The sequence below is a fragment of the Entelurus aequoreus genome, linkage group LG21 (assembly GCF_033978785.1).
Source record: "Entelurus aequoreus isolate RoL-2023_Sb linkage group LG21, RoL_Eaeq_v1.1, whole genome shotgun sequence".
NCBI lineage: Eukaryota > Metazoa > Chordata > Actinopteri > Syngnathiformes > Syngnathidae > Entelurus > Entelurus aequoreus.
The window spans coordinates 33485870-33507811 of NC_084751.1; the positions used below are offsets into that span (position 1 = coordinate 33485870).

General features: G+C 40.6%; 1 protein-coding gene across 1 annotated transcript in view; it reads right to left on the bottom strand.

Moving 5' to 3' along the window:
• Positions 1-384: 384 nt before the first annotated feature.
• zmp:0000001301 (uncharacterized) overlaps positions 385-21942 on the bottom strand; it is a 45080-nt gene continuing 23522 nt past the window's right edge. The window contains exons 10-18 of the mRNA XM_062032059.1: positions 19725-19806; positions 17591-17676; positions 17422-17509; positions 17305-17353; positions 14285-14375; positions 8961-9061; positions 5188-5272; positions 3336-3440; positions 385-533 (exon numbers count right to left, since the gene is read on the bottom strand). Of these exons, the coding sequence (XP_061888043.1) occupies positions 429-533; positions 3336-3440; positions 5188-5272; positions 8961-9061; positions 14285-14375; positions 17305-17353; positions 17422-17509; positions 17591-17676; positions 19725-19806 (792 nt within the window). The 3' untranslated portion in view covers positions 385-428. The remainder of the gene's footprint in view (positions 534-3335; positions 3441-5187; positions 5273-8960; positions 9062-14284; positions 14376-17304; positions 17354-17421; positions 17510-17590; positions 17677-19724; positions 19807-21942) is intronic.

Genomic DNA, 21942 nt, shown 5'->3' on the forward strand with positions numbered 1-21942 from the left:
TTGACAGATTTTGGAGCGACGTGTGTAATGTTCTATATTCTCAATGGAACATTTAAAGTATTGGCGTTGTTTACTGACATCATCTTGCAGTCTACATGCATCTCTTATGTATGACTGCCATCTACTGGTTATACTTATCATGACATCATGTACCAATTAAAATAGCTGCGAGGTCGGTAAGAAAACCAGAATTATTCCGTACATTAGGCTTATCGGGTTATAAGGCGCACTGTCGATTTTTGAGAAAATGAAAGGCTTTTAATTGTGCCTTATAGTCTGAAAAATACGGTATCTCTATTCTGCTTTACAATACAGACAAATATGAAAACACACACAGTAACACATCACTCCTAATTAAAAGTGTCTACATACTTTGGTCTTGTATTGTCCTTTTAGTACCTCTTGGTCAACCTATAACTATGTCATGTTTACATTCCTTTGAATTGTTGCATAACTGACAGAAGATTTTCACTGCGTTTTTGGATTCTGACGTGCTCCTCCTTCATCCTCTCTTGCTCATGCAGCACCTCCTCCTGTAATAATAGTAAACACCATTTACGGGTGTGTCTACACATATATTTTGGACAGTGACATAGTTTTTATGATGAACCCCCTGAGTACACCAATTAAAGTTAAAGTTAAAATACCACTGATAGTCACACACACACTAGGTGTGGTGAAATTACCCTCTGCATTTGACCCATCCCCTTGTTCAACCCCCTGGGCTGTGAGGGGAGCAGTGAGCAGCAGCGGTGGCCGCGCTCGGGAATCATTTTGGTGATTTAACCCCCAATTGCAACCCTTGATGCTGAGTGCCAAGCAGGGAGGTAATGGGTCCCAATGTTATAGTCTTTGGTATGACTCGGCCGGGGTTTGAACTCACGACCTACCAATATCAGGGCGGACACTCTAACCACAAAGCCACTGAGCAGGCTACTATTATATTTGGATTGAAATAATCCACATGGGTTGCATCTTCCCGCTTATCTGAAGACGAGTCACGAGCGCAGCAGTTTAAGCATAGAAGCCCAGACCCTCCCTCTCCTAGGCTTCCTCGACCAGCTTCTCCCAGGGGATCACATGGAGTTCCTCGGCCAGCTGAGAGACATAATCTCTGCATCGTATCCTGGGTTTTCCCCGAGCCCCGGTTGTCCAGGGGGCATAACCAGGTGCCCGATCCCCCTCTTCCGGCTTATTATGATGTGGAGGAGCAGCGACTTTACTGTGAGTTCCTCCAGAATGACAGAGTTTCTAACCCTATCTCTAAAGGTAGAGCCCTGCCACCCTGCAGAAGAAACTTATTTCAGCCGCTTGTATCCACAATCTTGTCCTAACAGTCACTACCCAAAACTGATGACCATAGGTGAGTATAGGAATTTACTGTAGATCAAATGGTAAATTAGGAGCTTTGCCTTCCGGCTCAGCTCCCTCTTCACCACAAAGGACCGATGCAGGGTCCGCATCACTGCAGATGCAAGTCAAACTCATGATCCAAGTACTTAAACTCCTCTACTTGGGGCAAGATCCCTTTTTCCATTGGAGAACCATATGGACTCGGGACTTGGAGGTGCTGATTCTCATCCCAGTTGTTCAGATTTGGCTGCAAACCGATCCAGTGAGAGCTGAAGATCACGGCCCGATGGAGCCAGTAGGACCACATCATCTGCAAAAAGCAGAGATCCAGTCCTACAGCCAACAAACCGGATCTCCTCAACACCCTAAATGTGTCTAGAAATTTGGTCCACATAAGTTATGAACAAAATCTGCGACAAAGGACAGCCCTGGCTGATTATAACCCTTACTGGAAAGGGGTACGACTTATTGCCAGCAATGCGAACCAAGCTCTGGCACTGGTCATACAGGGAGCAGACCGCCAAAATCAGGTGGTCCAATGCCCCATACTCTCTGAACCCTGCGTTAGTCATTCCACATCGCTCACAAGGCTCACCAATGTCATGTGGAGCTGATTATGTTAAAGATGAAGTGCATGAACAGAGTTCATCTCCACTTAGCATTGCCTGGACAGATGTTGATAGCGGTTCAGAAATCTGTTCAGTCCCACTTTAGACACTCCAGCATTTTAGGGCTCTACTATGCAAAACCAACATTCCTTATCTATTGGTACCTGCTGTTTTGTATTTGAGAAAATGTGAAATCAAACCATGGAGGCATCACAAAGATATTAATCCTACTCAATGGCCTAGTGGTTAGAGTGTCCGCCCTGAGATCGGTAGGTTGTGAGTTCAAACCCCGGCCGAGTCATACCAACGACTATAAAAATGGGACCCATTACCTCCCTGCTTGGCACTCAGCATCAAGGGTTGGAATTGGGGGTTAAATCACCAAAAATGATTCCCGGGTGCGGCACTGCTGCTGCCCACTGCTCCCCTCACCTCCCAGGGGGTGAACAAGGGGATGGGTCAAATGCAGAGGACAAATTTCACCACAACTAGTGTGTGTGTGACAATCATTGGTACTTTAACTTGAACTTAACTTAATAAAACAACCTTACTTTCCTTTATACTTCCTCCAAAGGAGCTGTTTGGAATTTGCCCCATTTCAGACGTCCCACTGGTAATGTCAGCGGATTATCCATATATGGTAGAAATGGAGCCACGTAAATAAGACCGCCCACAAAACGAGACAGCTTTGTGGCAGCCAAACGTCTCCGCAAGTCCATCTTTTCTGAACATATCAACGGGCTGAGTCCATTTTTCTGTGGCCAATCAGGCACTGGGGGTCATTTTTCCAAATGCCTATTAAATGTCCAGCTCCATCTTTTGGCTGCCCAATAACAGCATGAATGCAAACTTTTCCTCGAAAAAGTGTCTGACAATCTTTGTGAACCCTTTCAAGTCCAGTTTTAGGGAAAATCATGAGACAGCCCTTACAAAAATGACTAATGATCAGTTGCTAACTAAGGATGCTGATGCATTACCTGTGTTGCTGCGACTTGATATCAGCACTGCTTTCGATACCGCTGATCATAACATTCTATTAGAACATATCAAAATATGTATTGGTATGTCAGACTTAGCCTTTTCTTGGTTTAACTCTTATCTTACTGACAGGATGTGGTGCGTCTCCCATAACAACTTGACCCCGGAGTATGTTATGGTAACGTGCGGAGTTCCATAACACTTCCCTTGTTTCTTTAATTACCATCCTTTGCTCGCCAGAAAGGAAGCTAACAAGCTAAATAATATAAGTTGTGGTTGATATAAAATTGCACGTTCAAATCTGGACCAAGGGGCCATTTGCGGAACTACCATGAGCAAGTCTAGACCAAAAAGTCATAGGACAATTTGTGTGTGTGTGTGTTTGTGTTCATTGACCCGCAATCTGTAGAGCTCCCTCCGCTCTTGGTCGTTCTCTTCAGCTCTGGCTCTAAGCCATGTTTCATTTTGAGAGCGATGTTTTTCCAGCATTTCCTGCAACTCCTGAGGCACACACATACACACACACACACACACACACACACACACACACACACACACACACACACACACACACACACACACACACACACACACACACACACTGATAGAGCACTATAGTTGAATATATTAGGCCTATTTTTTACTTCTGATACAATACAGATATAGAAGCCTTGAATATTGTCCGATACCGATATTAATACAATATCAGCACGAATCCTAACACCATATTTTCCGGACTATAGGGCGCACCAGATTATAAGGCGCACTGCCGATGAGCGGGTCTAGTCAGGTCTATTTTCATACAAAAGGTGCACTGGATTATAGGGCGCATTTAAGAAGTCATATTAAAAAAAACAATTCTAAATTGAAAACACTTCCTTGTGGTCACAAAACATGTAATGGTGGTTATTTGGTCAAAATGTCGCATAACTTAAGTTTTACAGACCATCTTCAAGCCCCTTTCTGACAGTCGCTTCAGGATGCGCCGTTTTGTGGGCGGTCTTATTTACGTGGCTCACCTTCGGCAGCATCTTCTCCCCGTCATCTTTGTTGTAGCGGTGTAGCGTGCAAGGACGGGAGTGGAAGAAGTGTCAAAAGATGGAGCTAACTGTTTTAATGACATTCAGACTTTAGTTCAATCAATAACGGAGCAGCATCTCCTCATCCGTGGCTCACTAGTGCAACAAAAACGCCGGAAATGGGTCCTTTGAAAACCGTCCGACCGGAACTCTCTAATAGCTAAAGTTCCTTGGGTGAATAATATAAACTCACTATACCGGTATGTTTTAGCGCTTTCATGGCGTGTTTACTGACAGATATAAGTAAGAACTTTACACTACTTTATATTAGAAATGACAACAGCGGAGGATGAATGTCCCATAACAAGAAAATAGAGAAAAAGAAGAAGCTTATCAACTACGGTGTCGGCACAGACTACAAAGGCGGAAGTGCGCACATTTTCAGGACTCATGCAGATCCCAAATACAGATCAGCAGGTACCAGAAGGTAAGAAAAGTTGCTATATATATTTATATTTTTGCTAAACAAAACGCCAGATATTATGTCTTACCTTATACACACACCATAATAATACTCGTATGTTGAAGCATAGTACAATCCATTAAGCGGTGCGGCTTCATAGCTTACCAAAGTCATACTAAAACATTTTGATAGACTTTTGAGCGCCATGTGTAATGTTCTATATATTCAATGGAACATATTAAATGTTGGTGTTGTTTACTCGAGTCATATTGCAGTGTACATATATCTCTTATGTGTGACTGCCATCTACTGGTCACAGTTATCATTTCACAATGTACCAAATAAAATTACTTTGAGGTCGGTAAGCACAACCAAAATTATTCCGTACATTAGGCACACCGGGTTATGAGGCGCGCTGTCAAGTTTTGGGAAAATTAAAGAATTTTAAGTGCGCCTTTTAGTACGAAAAATATGGTACATACTTTTATTTGTAATGTGGAATGTTAGAAAAGGCTTGACCAAGTTAAATGACTCGGAACAATGGTAAGAATGAAAAACACTAACCTAATATGCTTTTGAAATGAAATGGTAATTTGTTTTTGGAGGAGCTTCTATCCCACATTTTACACTAAAGCCAATATCATTCGATTCTTGTTTTTGTTTTTTGTTTTTTTTGCTGATAGCTGACTGATAACCCATGTCTATCCCATATCAGTATTAGACTGGGACATCTCAAGTAATGGAGAACATGTAGTAAATAATGAACCTGTTGATGTTGCTGCTTCTGTTTCTCCATGGCTTCTCTCTCTATTTGAAGAGCAGCAGCAGATTTGAACAACGTTGTCTTCTCCCTGCAAATATCAATTCAAATATTAGTAATATAATGAACTTATGGCTAATCAATTTATTATACAAAAAAAAAATTACCAAAAAACATTGTTGGTTGATCAGTCGTATACAGCATAATAGGTATTAATTACTGTATTTTCCGGACTATAAACCGCTTAATTTTTTCCTACTTTTTGCTGGTTCTACAGCCATGCGGCTAATCTAAGGATTTTTCTTCGGTAACGGCCATCAGGGGGCATCAGGAAGTGCAAAAACTAGAGATGTCCGATAATGGCTTTTTTGCCGATTTCCGATATTGTCTAACTCTTAATTACCGATTCCGATATCAATCGATACTGATATATACAGTCGTGGAATTAACACATTATTATGCCTAATTTTGTTGTGATGCCCCGCTGAATTCATTAAACAATGTAACAAGGTTTTCCAAAAAAAATCAACTCAAGTTATGGGAAAAAAATGCCAACATGGCACTGCCATATTTATTATTGAAGTCACAAAGTGATTTTTTTTTTTAACATACCTCAAAACAGCAGCTTGGAATTTGGGACATGCTCTCCCTGAGAGAGCATGAGGAGGTTGAGGTGGGCGGGGTTGGGGGAGGCGGGGTTGAGGTGGTGGGGGGGGGGTAGCGGGGGGTGTATATTGTTGCGTCCCGGAAGAGTTAGTGCTGCAAGGGGTTCTGGGTATTTGTTCTGTTGTGTTTATGTTGTGCTACGGTGCGGATGTTCTCCCGAAATGTGTTTGTCATTCTTGTTTGGTGTGGGTTCACAGTGTGGTGCATATTTGTAACAGTGTTAAAGTTGTTTATACGGTCACCCTCAGTGTGACCTGTATGGCTGTTGACCAAGTATGCATTGCATTCACTTGTGGGTGTGAAAACCCGTAGATATTATGTGATTGGGCCGGCACGCAAAGGAAGTGCCTTTAAGGTTTATTGGCGCTCTGTACTTCTCCCTACGTCCGTGTACACAGTGGCGTTTTAAAAAGTAATACATTTTACTTTTTGAAACCGATACCGATAATTAAGAAACCGATCCCGATAATTTCCGATACTACATTGTAATATCAGACTGCCGATATTATCGGACATCCCTAGCAAAAACCAAGATAGACGCAAGATAGACAGAATACCCCCCCCCCCCCCCCCCCCCCCCCCCAAACAAAACAAGCGGCAAGCGGGTACAGGTATGTCCCGGTTGCCAATCAAGAATGGATGTGGGAGCCAGCACTCAGTGGCCAGACAGGGGAAATGAAACTACAAAGGTAAAGGTACTGGACAGGAACTGAAACACCACACAAACAGGAAAAAACAACACAAGTCCAAAACAGTCACAAGAGTGTGACATTTGTGTTTTGAGCTGCACATCATCCGGTCAAAAGCTTCACCAATGGTGATTTATAAACGAGTGACCATGCCAAAAGAAAAACTCCCAAGAGACATAGTCTTTAAAGATGACAAAAAAGGGTAGATGATAGAAAGACTAATTGAATAATGGCTGACGGAGTGCTCAGGTGAGTGCCTGGGAACATTTTTTCATTTGAAATAACGATTGCTTGTTTTGGAAAGTTTACCATATAACAGATTAAAGCGACACTCCGAGGTGTTTGGGAGGCTTGGATGACCAGTGGCGAGAAATCATTCACAAAAACTGACATCACATGAAGAACATTCTCTTCTGAGGCTTATAGTCTTATAGTCCGCTGTGGCTAATATATAGTAAGTTTTATTTTAAAACTTAGTGGGTGCGGCTTAAATTCCAGTGCGCTCTTTAGTTCAGAAAACCAATTCCCAGCATGGATATCGGTACCGATTTTCGATACTTTTGTGTAACACGTAAATGTTAATTTGTTGAATAATATTATTTTCTATGTGAAATTAAACAGTGAGCTGATAATAACTGTGCTGTCCAGTTGTTTTATGGTATATCTTACACTTGCTGCGATGAGGTGGCGACTTGTCCAGGGTGTACCCCGCCTTCTGCCCGAATGCAGCTGAGATAGGCTCCAGCACCCCCGGCAACCCCAAAAGGGACAAGCGGTAGAAAATGGATGGATGGATCTTACACTTGTGAGTATCATTTTCAAGTGTGCATTCATTTCAGTTTGTTGTAGCTGTGTTGTCATAGTCAGGAAGTAGTCTTTGCCATTAAGTTGAATGTATACCAGTCTTGTCTTTTGTCTCACAGTGTTTATACTGTAAGTAAAGTACTTAGTGTACTGAGCCCTGCTGAACCGATTGTAATGTGCATCTTAATTGTATTTGCCATTACCAGATGAGGACGTGTTGAAATAGTCCTGAAAAATCGCTAATTGGAAGCATGTACCGTATTTTCCGGACCATTGGGCGCATCGGATTATAAGGCGGACTGCCGATGTATGGTCTATTTTCGATCTTTTTTCATATATAGGGCGTATTAAAGGAGTCATATTGTTATAATTTTTTTCTAAATGTAAAACACTTCCTTGTGGTCTATATAACATGTAATGGTGGTTCTTTGGTCAAAATGTTGCATAGATTATGTTTTACAGATCATCTTCAAGCCGCTTTCTGACAGTCGCTTCAGGATGCGCCGTTTTGTTGGCGGTCTTATTTACGTGGCTCACCTTCGGCAGCGTCTTCTCCCCGTCATCTTTGTTGTAGCGGTGTAGCGTGCAAGGACGGGAGTGGAAGAAGTGTCAAAAGATGGAGCTAACTGTTTTAATGACATTCAGACTTTACTTAAATCAATAACCGAGCAGCATCTCCTTATCCGCCGGAAATGTGTCCCGTGAAAAACCGTCCGACCGGAACTCTCTAATAACTAAAGTTCCTTGGGTGAATAATGTAAACTCACTACACCGGTATGTTTTAGCGTTTTCATGGCAAGTTTACTGACAGATATAAGTAAGAACTTTACACTACTTTATATTAGAAATGGCAACAGTGGAAGATGAATGTCCCATAACAAGAAGATAGAGAAAAAGAAGAAGCTTATCGACTACGGCGTCGCCACGGACTACAAAGCCGGAGGCGCGCAATTTTTCAGGATTTATGCAGATCCCAAATGCGCAGACAATCCATCAGTTTCATAGCTTACCAAAGTCGTACTAAAACATTTTGATAGATTTTTGAGCGCTCTGTGTAATGTTCTGTATTTTCAATGGAACAGCACATGTTGGTGTTGTTTACTTGAGTCATATTGCCATCATATTGCATTCTACATGTATCTCTTATGTTTGACTGCCATCTACTGGTCACACTTATCATTACACCATGTACCAAATAAAATTGCTTCGAGGTCAGTAAGCAAAACCAGAATTATTCTGCACCGGGTTACATCTTGAAAAGTGGAGCCTTTACTTTATGTGCTTTCTATTAGGCATGCTTGCTTTACTTAGAGGGAGTCTGCTACAATTACACCTGTTTACCTGTTAAGTGTTTGAACCTGCCCCTTGACATGACATCACATGCAACAATTGTATCGAACTATGGTATCATTTGATTTTATGTGAATTGAGACTCGTTGGATGGGTATAATTCGGTCAGCAGCTATAAAAGTACAGAATTCGGAAACCATACAAGTCAATTAAAAATACTTTATGTGGTTTTTAGTTTAAAGTTATGAATGCGGGTAAAACACTTTTTTTTCTGAATTCAATACTTTTCTTAAATTCTGTTATGGAATTTTGTAAAGTGAACTAATGTACCGATCCAGTTTCTGGAACTCCTGGTCCAGTAGAGTGAAAGCAGTCTGTATCAATGACATGGCTTTGTCTCGAACTACGCTGAAGTCTCTGTGGACAAAAACCTGCAGCAGGAACAAAAATATTGCAGTTTAATCACAAAATGTATCAACTACATCAGAAGCCCTCAATATACGGCCTGTGGGCCACGTCAACGTTATTTCATTTGGCTCACCAAACATCACACAAACACAGTGGAACTTTGATTTATAAACTTAATTGGTTCTTGAACAGGGTTTGTAAATAAATAAAAATCACATATTGAAGAAAATTTCTCAATAAGAAACAATGTAAAAATGAATAATGGGTTCCAGCCTTGACATTAGTCCATAATTTAGAAAAAGTTTGTACACGATCAGGGCCGTAACTAGGATTGGACAAATACCGAGGTCAAAAATCGGTGGTTAAAGAGGAGCTTTGAAAGGCTGAAATCATGTGTATCCCAGCACCATGTCAATAATATTACCTTGAGCAACACATTACATTTACAGAATAACAAAAACTTTCAGTTGAGGTAGAACTATCACGTGTTATATTATCTAACATATTTGACAATCAGCATGATTTTGTAACAGTCCACTTTTTTATTAATATGCTGAAGCTTTGCATATTAAACTATTTGAATAAAATATACAATTAACACCATTATATATCAATCAATCAATCAAACACTTACTTAAATAGCCCTTAATCACAAACTAACTTTCTCTTTTACAGTATTACAATACAAACATATTATACTTGCACTGTAAACCCATATTACAATAGTACCGAAACTGTTGTTATTGTAATTACTTTAGCTAGACTAAATCTATTTTAAACTACATTTTCCTATATTCATGTGTATTTATCCCTATTGAAATGAACATAAAGCATTTTAGACTCTTTCTGAGTACCCATCAATTACTTAGTGTGGCTTTAACTTCAACATCTGCTGCTCACTGCTCCCCTCACATCCCAGGGGGTGAGCAAGGGTGATGGGTCAAATGCAGAGAATAATTTCGTCACACCTCATGTGTGTGTGACAATCACAGGTACTTTAACTTTAACTTAACTTAACACACATATTGGGGGGAAAAAAAAACATTCATCACAGTCTAATAAATTAATTAGCCCTGGTGTGGGAACACAGTGTATTCGTTAGCTTAGCTTTACAATTTGCATAGTATTTCAGTGGACACAAGCATACACATATACTCTTTTCAACACATCTTTTGCCATCAACAATAGTTATACGTACCTCTTAGCAGTTATATTGTATACACTCATTCACAAACACAAAACATTTTTTGGCAAACAACAAAGATTGCCGCGAAGTACGAGTCTGCAATTTTCGGTACACAAGAAAGCATGTCACCCCAACGGGCTCATTAATGTATTCATTAATTCACAGTGAGAAGAGACGACATCCCTGCAGCAAACGCCTGCTGCGCGCGTCGTTCTAGAGGTGGGTGGTGCATCACTTTCGTGTTCAGATTACGGTTAAAGGCCTACTGAAATGATTGTTTTTTTATTTAAACGGGGATAGCAGATCCATTCTATGTGTCATACTTGATCATTTTGCGATATTGCCATATTTTTGCTGAAAGGATTTAGTAGAGAACACGACGATAAAGTTCGCAACTTTTGGTCGCTGATAAAAAAAAGCCTTGCCTGTACCGAAAGTAACGTGACGTCACAGGTTGAAAGGCTCCTCACATTTCCCCATTGTTTACACCAGCAGCGAAAGCGATTCGGACCGAGAAAGCGACGATTACCCCATTAATTTGAGCCAGGATGAAAGATTTGTGGATTAGGAACGTGAGAGTGAAGGACTAGAGTGTAGTGCAGGACATATCTTTGTTCGCTCTGACCGTAACTTAGGTACAAGCTGGCTCATTGGATTCCACACTCTCTCCTTTTTCTATTGTGGATCACGGATTTGTATTTTAAACTACCTCGGATACTATATCCTCTTGAAAATGAGAGTCGAGAACGCGAAATGGACATTCACAGTGACTTTTATCTCCACGACAATACATCGGCGATGCTCTTTAGCTACGGAGCTAACGTGATAGCATCATGCTTAAATGCAGATAGAAACAAAATAAATAAACCCCTGACTGGAAGGATAGACAGAAAATCAACAATACTATTAAACCATGGACATGTAAATTAATGCTTTCCAGCCTGGTGAAGCTTAACAATGCTGTTGCTAACGACGCCATTAAAGCTAACTTAGCAACGGGACCTCACAGAGCTATGATAAAAAACATTAGCGCTCCACCTACGCCATCCCTCATCTACTCATCAACACCCGTGCTCACCTGCGTTCCAGCGATCGACGGAAGGACGAAGGACTTCACCCGATCATCCGTGCGGTCGGCGGCTAGCGTCGGATAGCGCGTCTGCTATCCAAGTCAAAGTCCTCCTGGTTGTGTTGCTACAGCCAGCCGCTAATACACCGATCCCACCTACAACTTTCTTCTTTGCAGTCTTCATTGTTCATTAAACAAATTGCAAAAGATTCACCAACACAAATGTCCAGAATACTGTGGAATTTTGAGATGAAAACAGAGCTTTTTTGTATTGGATTCAATGGTGTCCGAATACTTCCGTTTAACTATTGACGTCACGCGCATACGTACGTCATCATACATAGACATTTTCAACCGGAAGTTTAGCGGGAAATTTAAAATTGCACTTTATAAGTTAACCCGGCGGTATTGGCATATGTTGCAATGTTAAGATTTCATCATTGATATATAAACTATCAGACTGCGTGGTCGGTAGTAGTGGGTTTCAGTAGGCCTTTAAGGTGCAGTGATAAAGTAACATTTAGATTGTTACATACAAACCCTTTATTTATTAAATCACAACTATTGAAATTCAAAGATTTGGTGCATTTGCAAACAGCTAAAAGGATGCACTAAGCAAACTATAACCTGCTACCCAAGAATGTACAGCTATTCTTCTCAAAAAAAGAGGAGAAATATAACCTTAGAGAAAAATCAAATTTAAAACATTTGTATGCTCGTACAACACTTAAAACTTTTAGCATATATGTATGTCATACTTGCTAACCCTCCCGATTTTTCCGGAAGACTCCCGAATTTCAGTGCCCCTCCCGAAAATCTCCCGGGGCAACCATTCTCCCGAATTTCTCCCGATTTTCACCCGGACAACAATATTGAGGGCGTACCGTGATGGCACTGCCTTTAGCGTCCTCTAGTGATGGGTCCAGCAACACAGATGCATCGGCGCATGCGTCGAGCTCATAGAGCGATACCCTGTGTCGGTGTGCGTATCGCTTTTAGAAAGTCACGTGACCGATCATGAGCTGCTTTGGTCACGTGACCGATACGCGAACTGTATCGCACTGACGCCTCCTCCGTGCCCTGTGAGCAACGTTCCCTCTAAGGTGCGCGCCTGCGCAATTGCGCACTGCTCAAGCGTCCTCTGCGCACACTGTGCGCCGCACAGCAAATATAAGCCGCACACCAAATCAAAGCCATCTGAATTCTAAACAAAATAAACACATTTATTCTGTGTAATTTTGAAATGCAACTTTGAGTGACAGTGACAACAAGCGGCCCTAACGGTGTTCGTCAACGACACGCATACCACTAAGCCACTGGTGCATTTATGGCCACACAAAAAGTCGGACAACTCAAACACCACACAAAGTTACACTATGACTCCTCAGTCATACGTGTGCTTATTTTTCTGTCACTTATTATTAATGTTCATTTATTGATATTAATCATGGAATGCTGTTACTAGAGAAAGGTTCAGGAATGACGGCGTGGCAAAGTTGGTAGAGTGGCCGTGACAGCAATCGGAGGGTCGCTGGTTACTGGGGTTCAATCCCCACTTTCTACCATCATAGTCACGATACATGTTCACATTATTTATTGACTGTATCTAAAAAAGATAAAAAATATCTTTTTATTTAAATTAAGATATGAAATAATCCTAAATGAAATACAATGACTTGGTTTATATTATTGTATATACTAGGTCGGGGGTCGGCAACCCGCGGCTCTAGAGCCGCATGCGGCTCTTTAGCGCCGCCCTAGTGGCTCTCTGGAGATTTTTCAAAAATGTATGAAGAATGGAAAAAGATGAGGGGAAAAAAATCAATTTTTTTGTTTCAGAATGTTTTCTGTGGGAGGACAAACATGACATAAACCTCGCTAATTGTTATAAATCACACTGTTTGTATTAAACATGCTTCACTGATTCGAGTATTTGGCGAGCGCCGTTTTGTCCTACTAATTTTGGCGGTCCTTGAACTCGCCGTATAGTTTGTTTCCATGTATAACTTTCTCCGACTTTCTAGGACGTGTTTTATGCCACTTTTTCTATCTCATTTTGTCCACCACACTTTTAACGTTGGGCATGAGTGCACAAAGGTGAGTTTTGTTGATGTTATTGACTTGTGTGGAGTGCTAATCAGACATATTTGGTCACTGCGTGACTGCAAGCTAATCGATGCTAACATGCTATTTAGGCTAGCTATATGTACATATTGCATATGCCTCATTTGTAGCTATATTTGAGGTCATTTAGTTTCCTTTAAGTCCTCTTAATTACATTCATATCTCATGACACATGTAATATGGCTTTTAATTTTTTGCGGCTCCAGACAGATTTGTTTTTGTATTTTTGGTCCAATATGGCTCTTTCAACATTTTGGGTTGCCGACCCCTGTACTAGGTCATAAAATCAGTGACAGTTGAGTCGGTCCATAGGTTGCCTTTAGGGATTTTTAATGTCCAGCAGATGTCAGTATTTAGTGACACAGTATCGACACAGTATCAATACAGTTTTGCAATGTGTCGAAACGCTTCATGACGCCTCATCAACCCATCACTAGCGTCCTCTAGAACCTGTCGTCGCGTCCGCTTTTTCTCCATACAATTAGCGTGCCGGCCCAATCAAATAATATATGCGGCTTTCACACACACAAGTGAACGCAAGGCATACTTGGTCAACAGCCATACAGGTCACACTGAGGGTGGCCCTATAAACAACTTTAACACTGTTACAAATATGCGCCACACAGTGAACCCACACCAAACAAGAATGACAAACACGTTTCGGGAGAACATCCGCACCGTAACACAACATAAACACAGCAGAACAAATACCCAGAACCCCTTGCAGCCCTAACTCTTCCGGGCTACAATATACACCCCCGCTACCACCAAACCCAGCCCCCCCAACCCCGACCACCTCAACCCCCCCCAATCATAACAAAACAAAAAAAAAAAAACGTGTGTGTGTGTGTGTGTGTTAAGATTCACCTGTACATTAGCATTTGTGCTCCTGAAATGGTTGGCTGGAGAAGTTTTGCTCAGCTCATAGCGAACATTTGGGATTTTAGTGGGAGTGAAACTGAGTTGTCCAAACCAGAATGAAACAAGAGTATTAAAACACAAATAGTATCAAAACATAACAATGTCTACAAGTGCACAAACGCATGCGCGCACAAACACACGCACGCACGCACACACACGCACGCACACACACACACACACACACACACACACACGCCCACACACACACACACACACGTACACACGCACACACACACACACACACTCACACACGCACACTCTTGTATTTGTTACCTTCTTGAGACCTTTGAATAACCTTTGAATAGGCTGACCATATTCTGAAATCCCAAATAGAGGACACATATATGCGTGCCAAGGCGGGTAGCACGCCAAGGCCGGGACTAGGTGAACATTTGCCAATGATAGTATCAAAACATAACAATGTCTACAAGTGCACAAACGCATGCGCGCACAAACACACGCACGCACACACACACACACACACACACACACACGCACACACGCACACACACACTCACACACACTCACACACGCACACTCTTGTATTTGTTACCTTCTTGAGACCTTTGAATAACCTTTGAATAGGCTGACCATATTCTGAAATCCCAAATAGAGGACACATATATGCGTGCCAAGGCGGGCAGCACGCCAAGGCCGGGACTAGGTGAACATTTGCCAATGATACTCGAACTTGCTTTATAAATAATATATTTATTTAAATACAGCATTTTTTCTCCTCTGTTGACAGCAGTGTTGGCGCTAGGAATTTTCCAAATGGGGTCGCTGGGACCCCATCAAGTCATAAAAATGGGGTCCCACAGTAAATTTTTGGGGTCCCACTTTTTTGTAAGCGTTTTGAAAAAAAATTATAAACGTATGCATTGTCCTGTTATATCTCACATTCTATATTGTGTTTTGGAAAAAGGTTGTCATAAACGTTACTTAATTCATTAAAATAAAAAATAAAAAAATTAAAAAAATTTGTATACATATGTAAATGTATTCAGTTATAAACGTTCATTCACTTTCTTCTTTCCTTCATGGATCTAAACTTTACTGCTGCTGGTAGTTTTTTCTATGTTTTTATTTAATAAGTTGTAGGTGTATTTATTTCAGTATAAAAGTGTAAAAAGTGTTTTGCTTTGGTCATGAAATGATGATAATGGTGTGCCAGGGCATACATACATTGTATATTTAACGCTTAAATCTCTGGAGTCTACATCAACTTCAGATCTATCCCTCATTTCAAAATGTTTTAGTTTTTTTTATGTTGTTTTTTTGTTTGTTTGTTTTCCACCCTTTTTTGTCAACAAAACTATGTTTTTAATGGCAAACACAAAAAATATGCAAAATCTTCCACCAAAAATATTTTTCAAAGTGGAATATTTGATGTGAAGTAATCGGAACCTTGGATAGGTCAATAATTCATAATAACATTGATTTTGATTCAATATTATGTTTTGAGCAATGACAGTTTGAAAGAAAAAAAACAGCTTTGTTTTATTAGTCAACATTGCAACTTTTTCTAAATTACATTTCACCTTTAAGCTTTTTTATTTCACTTTTGTTATGTTTTTGTTTATTTCATTAGTATTTTTAGAATGTGCCATGGGCCTTTAAAACATTAGCTGTGGGCCGCAAATGGCCTCCGGGGCCCACTTTTGACACCCCTGCTATGATAATAAAAAATTAAATCTGATAAATCTATCAATAAAAAGCAGAGCCTGGCGACGCATGTGCGTTTATCATAACTCTCTCGCTCTCTCTGTCTCTGCCCCTCCCTCACGAATGCTGCTGCGTGCACAACTTGTTTTGTTTTTAACCCCTTCTTAACCCTGAACGTACATTGAAAATACACGCAACCCTAACTCAAAATGCCGGACATTTGAAGCATTTAAGAAACTCCGCCCGGACAGCCCCACAAAAGAGGACATGTCCGGGAAAAGAGGACGTATGGTCATTCTACCTCTGAATAATGCCTCTTTAGGACCACCTTTTGTAGATATATGAAGATTTTTATTTACAACATTAATAATATATACATAATAAATATGTAAATATAAAAAAGCTTGTTGTGAAAAATGAGTTGGAATTTCACAAGAAAAAGATCACAATTTCACAAGAAAAAAAAACAGAATTTTGGCAGTATTACAATAGAAGTCATAATTTTACTCAACGCAAGTCAAAATGTTACAAGAAAAACTGAACATTTGTGCAATATTATGATAAAAGTTGGAATTTTACTCAATACCGGTCGCACATTTAGCAGAAAGTTAAACATTTTGGCAATTTTATGAAAAGAGTCGTAATTTTACTCGACAAAAGTCACAATTTTATAAGAAAACTGTAAAATGTTGGCAATATTATAACAATAATCGGAATTTCACTTGGCAAAATTGTGACAAAAGTCATAATTTTACTCAAAAAATATTTAAAAAATTGGCAATATTGTGATAAAAGTCAAAATTCTATACGACAAATGTCACCATTTTGCATTAAAAAGTATTAATTTTACATGAAAAAGTAATAATTTTACAAGAAAATATTGCAATATTACAGAAATGGAAAGAATATGAGAAATTGTTCTCAATTTTATCAGAAAAAAGTTGACACATTGTGAGAAAAAGACTGCTTTTAGTTAATTATTATTATTTTATTTTTTTCATTAATTTTGGCCATAGGGGGCGCATTTAAATTTTTTACACACACTTCTTATTTCCTATGTTGACCAGAGGGGGAGCACCTCCTTTTTGGGACCACCCTAATTTGGATTGATTTCACCACCAGGGATGCAAATGAGACATTCTCTATTAGATGCAATGGTTTTCCGTATTGGGACTACAATTTTGGTCGTAACTTGTTCACCGGTCCTCATATGGAAGGTACTTTTCCTCGTTGATGTCTCAAGAAGGGTAGAAATACAAGAACACACACACACACACTCACACACACACACACACACACACCTGTAGCTGGTTCCTTGTAGACCGAACTCCGACAGAATCTCCTTCATCACTGTGGGTTAAAGAAAGTATCTTCTAAAGCGTTAAAAATCAAATAAAATTAAATAAATGTTTCAATACCTGGTTGCCTTTCTGAGGGGTTAATGAGTTTCATGACTTTCAGGTCGTCAAACTCCTGCTCTTCATTCTTTCCTCCAAATATGTACAGCTGTCAACCCCACAAACAGTACTTTAACAAGCAAACAAATACATCACATTTATGACCAAGTATTATATTTGGCGTACTAACATGACTGTGAACAATGAAGGCGGTGTGTCCATTTCGCCGTGCCGGAGGAATGCCAACATACAATGGGATCTTCCACTTCAACTTGGCTAAGGACACAAAGGTTAAAGGGTAATGACAATGTGCACTATAATTAGATGGATACATACAAAGACAGATGGAGAAAGTTATCTTACGTTTCCAGCTATGAGGAGCGTAACTCTATAATGATACAAAAACTACACACTGATTATGCTCAGCTGGCATCCCAGACCATCGGTGCAAAAACTGCCCAAAAACTTAGGGCCTGATCTACAAAACCCTAAACCAGTGACGTTGGCACGTTGTGTAAATCGTAAATAAAAACAGAATACAATGATTTGCAAATCCTTTTCAACCTATATTCGATTGAATGGACTGCAAAGACAAGATACTTAACGTTCGAACTGGCAAACGTTGTTATTTTTGCAAATATTAGCTCATTTGGAATTTGATGCCTGCAACATGTTTCCAACAAGTGTCAAAAAAGACTGAGAAAGATGAGGAATGCTCATCAAACACTTATTTGGAACATCCCACAGGTGAACAGGCTAATTGGGAACAGGTGGGTGCCATGATTGGGTATAAAAGCAGCTTCCATGAAACGCTCAGTCATTCACAAATAAGGATGGGGCGAGGGTCACCACTTTGTGAACAAATGCGTGAGCAAATTGTCGAACAGTTAAAAACAACATTTCTCAACCAGCTATTGCAAGGAATTTAGGGATTTCACCATCATCGGTCCGTAATATCATCAAAAAGTTCAGAAAATCTGGAGAAATCACTGCACGTAAGCGGCTAAGCCTGTGACCTTCGATCCCTCAGGCGGTACTGCATCAAAAAGTGACATCAGTGTGTAAAGGATATCACAACATGTGCTCAAGAACACTTCAGAAAACCAATGTCAGTAACTACAGTTTGTTGCTACATCTGTAAGTGCAAGTTAAAACTCTACTATGCAAAGCCAAAGCCATTTATCAACAACACCCAGAAACGCCGCCGGCTTGGCTCATCTAAGATGGACTGATGCAAAGTGGAAAAGTGTTCTGTGGTGTGACGAGTCCTCATTTCAAATTGTTTTTGGAAACTGCGGACGTCGTGTCCTCCGGAACAAAGAGGAAAAGAACCATCCGGATTGTTATAGGCGCAAAGTTCAAAATCCGGCATCTGTGATGGTATGGGGGTGTATTAGTGCCCAAGGCATGGGTAACTTACACATCTGTGAAGGCACCATTAATGCTGAAAGGTACGTACAGGTTTTGGAGCAACATATGTTGGCATCCAAGCAACGTTATCATGGACGCCCCTGCTTATTTCAACAAGACAATGCCAAGCCACATTCTGCACGTGTTACAACAGTGTGGCTTCGTAGTAAAAGAGTGCAGGTACTAGACTGGCCTGCCTGTAGTGCAGACCTGTCTCCCATTGAAAATGTGTGGCGCATTATGAAGCCTAAAATACGACAACGGAGACCCCCGGACTGTTGAACAACTTAAGCTGTACATCAAGCAAGAATGGGAAACAATTCCACCTGAAAAGCTTCAAAAATTGATTTGTTGGAGTGCTGATAAAAGGAAAGGCCATGTAACACAGTGGTAAAAATGCCTCTGTGCCAACTTTTTTGCAACGTATTGCTGCCATTAAATTCTAAGTTAATAATTTTTTGCAACAAAAAAAAATTACGTTTCTCAGTTCGAACATTAAATATCTTGTCTTTGCAGTTTATTCAATTGAATATACACTGAAAAGGATTTGCAAATCATTGTGTTCTGTTTTTATTTACGAATTACGCAACGTGCCAACTTCACTGGTTTTGGGTTTTGTACTAAGACTGTGTGTACAAATGATAACAAGTGAAAAAGAGGTGCACAGCACCATATTTAAAAGAGAATTGTGTGTGTACTACCAGCTGTCATGGAGACACTCATTTGCTGAACATCCACAGCATCATGCTCCAACCTGCTGTGTTTTGTTATGTTGTGAAACATGCAGCACACAAATATGATCTGCGCTACCTTTTCTGTGTGCAGCATGTTGAGCTTTCCCACCCACTGTATGAATTACCTCTGGACTAAACTGATGATAGATAGCTGGAAGAAGCCTTGTAAATTGCACTCACCAATACTGAATTTATGAATTTCATTGGATGACGTCACTGTGCCATCATCGTTTATGCTTTTTCCTCCAAACAAGTAAACATCCTCCGATGGATATGGAAAAAAAAACAGATAAGCGTGTTGGCAACCACATCCAAACAAGTGACAGACATTTTGCACTCCCTCTTGTGGGTTAGATTAAACAAATATTAGAAATGCTGGACTGTTTATGAAGGATTTAGGCGCAAAAAACTATAAACGCCAGCCCAATCAGTGCATCAAAATTTCATTACAGTATTTTCCGGACCATAGGGTGCACCGGATTAGAAGGCACACTGCTGATGAATGGACTTTTTTCGAAATGTTTTCATATACAAGGCGCACCGGATTATAGGGCGCATTAAAGGAGTCATAATAATTTATTTTTTTCTAAATGTAAAACACTTCCTTGTGGTGTACATAACATGTAATGGTGGTTCTTTGGTCAAAATGTTGCATAGATTATGTTTTACAGATCATCTTCAAGTCGCTTTCTGACACTCGCTTCATGATGCACCGTTTTGTGGGCGGTCTTATTTACGTGGCTCACCTTCGGCAGCGTCTTCTCCTCGTCATCTCTGTTGTAGAAGTGTAGCGTCCAAGGACGGATATCCAAAATTTACTTACATCAAAACCGGGGCAGCATCTCCTCATCCGCCGGAAACGTGTCCCGTGTAAAACCGTCCGACCGGTAACTCTCTAATAACTTAAAGGCCTACTGAAATGAAATGTTTTTATTTAAACGGGGATAGCAGATCCATTCTATGTGTCATACTTGATAATTTCGCGATATTGCCATATTTTTGCTGAAAGGATTTAGTTTAGAACAACGACGATAAAGTTCGCAACTTTTGGTCGCTGATTTAAAAAAGCCTTGCCTATACCGGAAGTAGCGTGACGTCACAGGAGGAAGGATTCCTCACAATTCCCCGTTGTTTACAATGGAGCGAGAGAGATTCGGACCGAGAAAGCGACGATTACCCCATTAATTTGAGCGAGGATGAAAGATTCGTGGATGAGGAACGTTAGACTGAAGAACTAAAGAGGCAGTGCAGGGTGTATCTTTTTTCGCTCTGACCGTAACTTAGGTACAAGGTCTCATTGGATTCCACACACTCTCCTTTTTCTATTGTGGATCACGGATTTGTATTTTAAACCACCTCGGATACTATATCCTCTTGAAAATGAGAGTCGAGAACGCGAAATGGACATTCACAGTGACTTTTATCTCCACGACAATACATCAGCGAAGCTCTTTAGCTACTGAGCTAACGTGATAGCATCTGGTTCAAATGCAGATAGAAACAAAATAAATAAATCCCTGACTGGAAGGAATGTGAGGTTTTTTCCTCGGACTCAGTCTGGACCATTCCTGAGGGTCCAGCCTCAGACTGATATTTTTTTTACTCTCCCCCCCTTCCCCAATGTCACCTTTTTCCCACCTTTTTAAGGAGCGCCCTAAGTGGCTGATCCGTTGGCGGTCCCGTCTTGTCTCCCTGTAACGTATGTCTGCTCTTAGCAGGATTGTGCCGAAAATGTAATTTCAGTTCTTATGTGTCTTGTACATGTTAAGAATGGACAAATAAAGCTCCGATCCGATAGACAGAAGATCAACAATACTATTAAACCCTGGACATGTAACTACACGGTTAATAATTTCCAGCTTGGCGAAGCTTAACAATGCTGTTGCTAACGACGCTGAAGCTAACTTAGTAACTTAGCAACCGGACCTCACAGAGCTATGATAAAAACATTAGCGCTCCACCTACGCCAGCCAGCCCTCATCTGCTCATCAACACCCATGCTCACCTGCGTTCCAGCGATCGACGGCGCGACGAAGGACTTCACCCGATCATCCGTGCGGTTGGCGGCTAGCATCGGCTAGGCGTCTGCTATCCAAGTAAGTACTCCTTGTTGTGTTGCTACAGCCAGCCACTAATACACCGATCCCACCTACAACTTTCTTCTTTGCAATCTCCATTGTTCATTAAACAAATTGCAAAAGATTCACCAACACAGATGTCCAGAATACTGTGGAATTGTTCGATGAAAACAGAGCAGTTTGTGAGGTGACACATTGGGTACGAATACTTCCGTTACCGTCGTGACGTCACGCGCATACGTCATATCCAAAGGAGTTTTTCAACCGGAAGTTTAGCGGAAAATTTAAAATTGCACTTTATAAGTTAACCCGGCCGTATT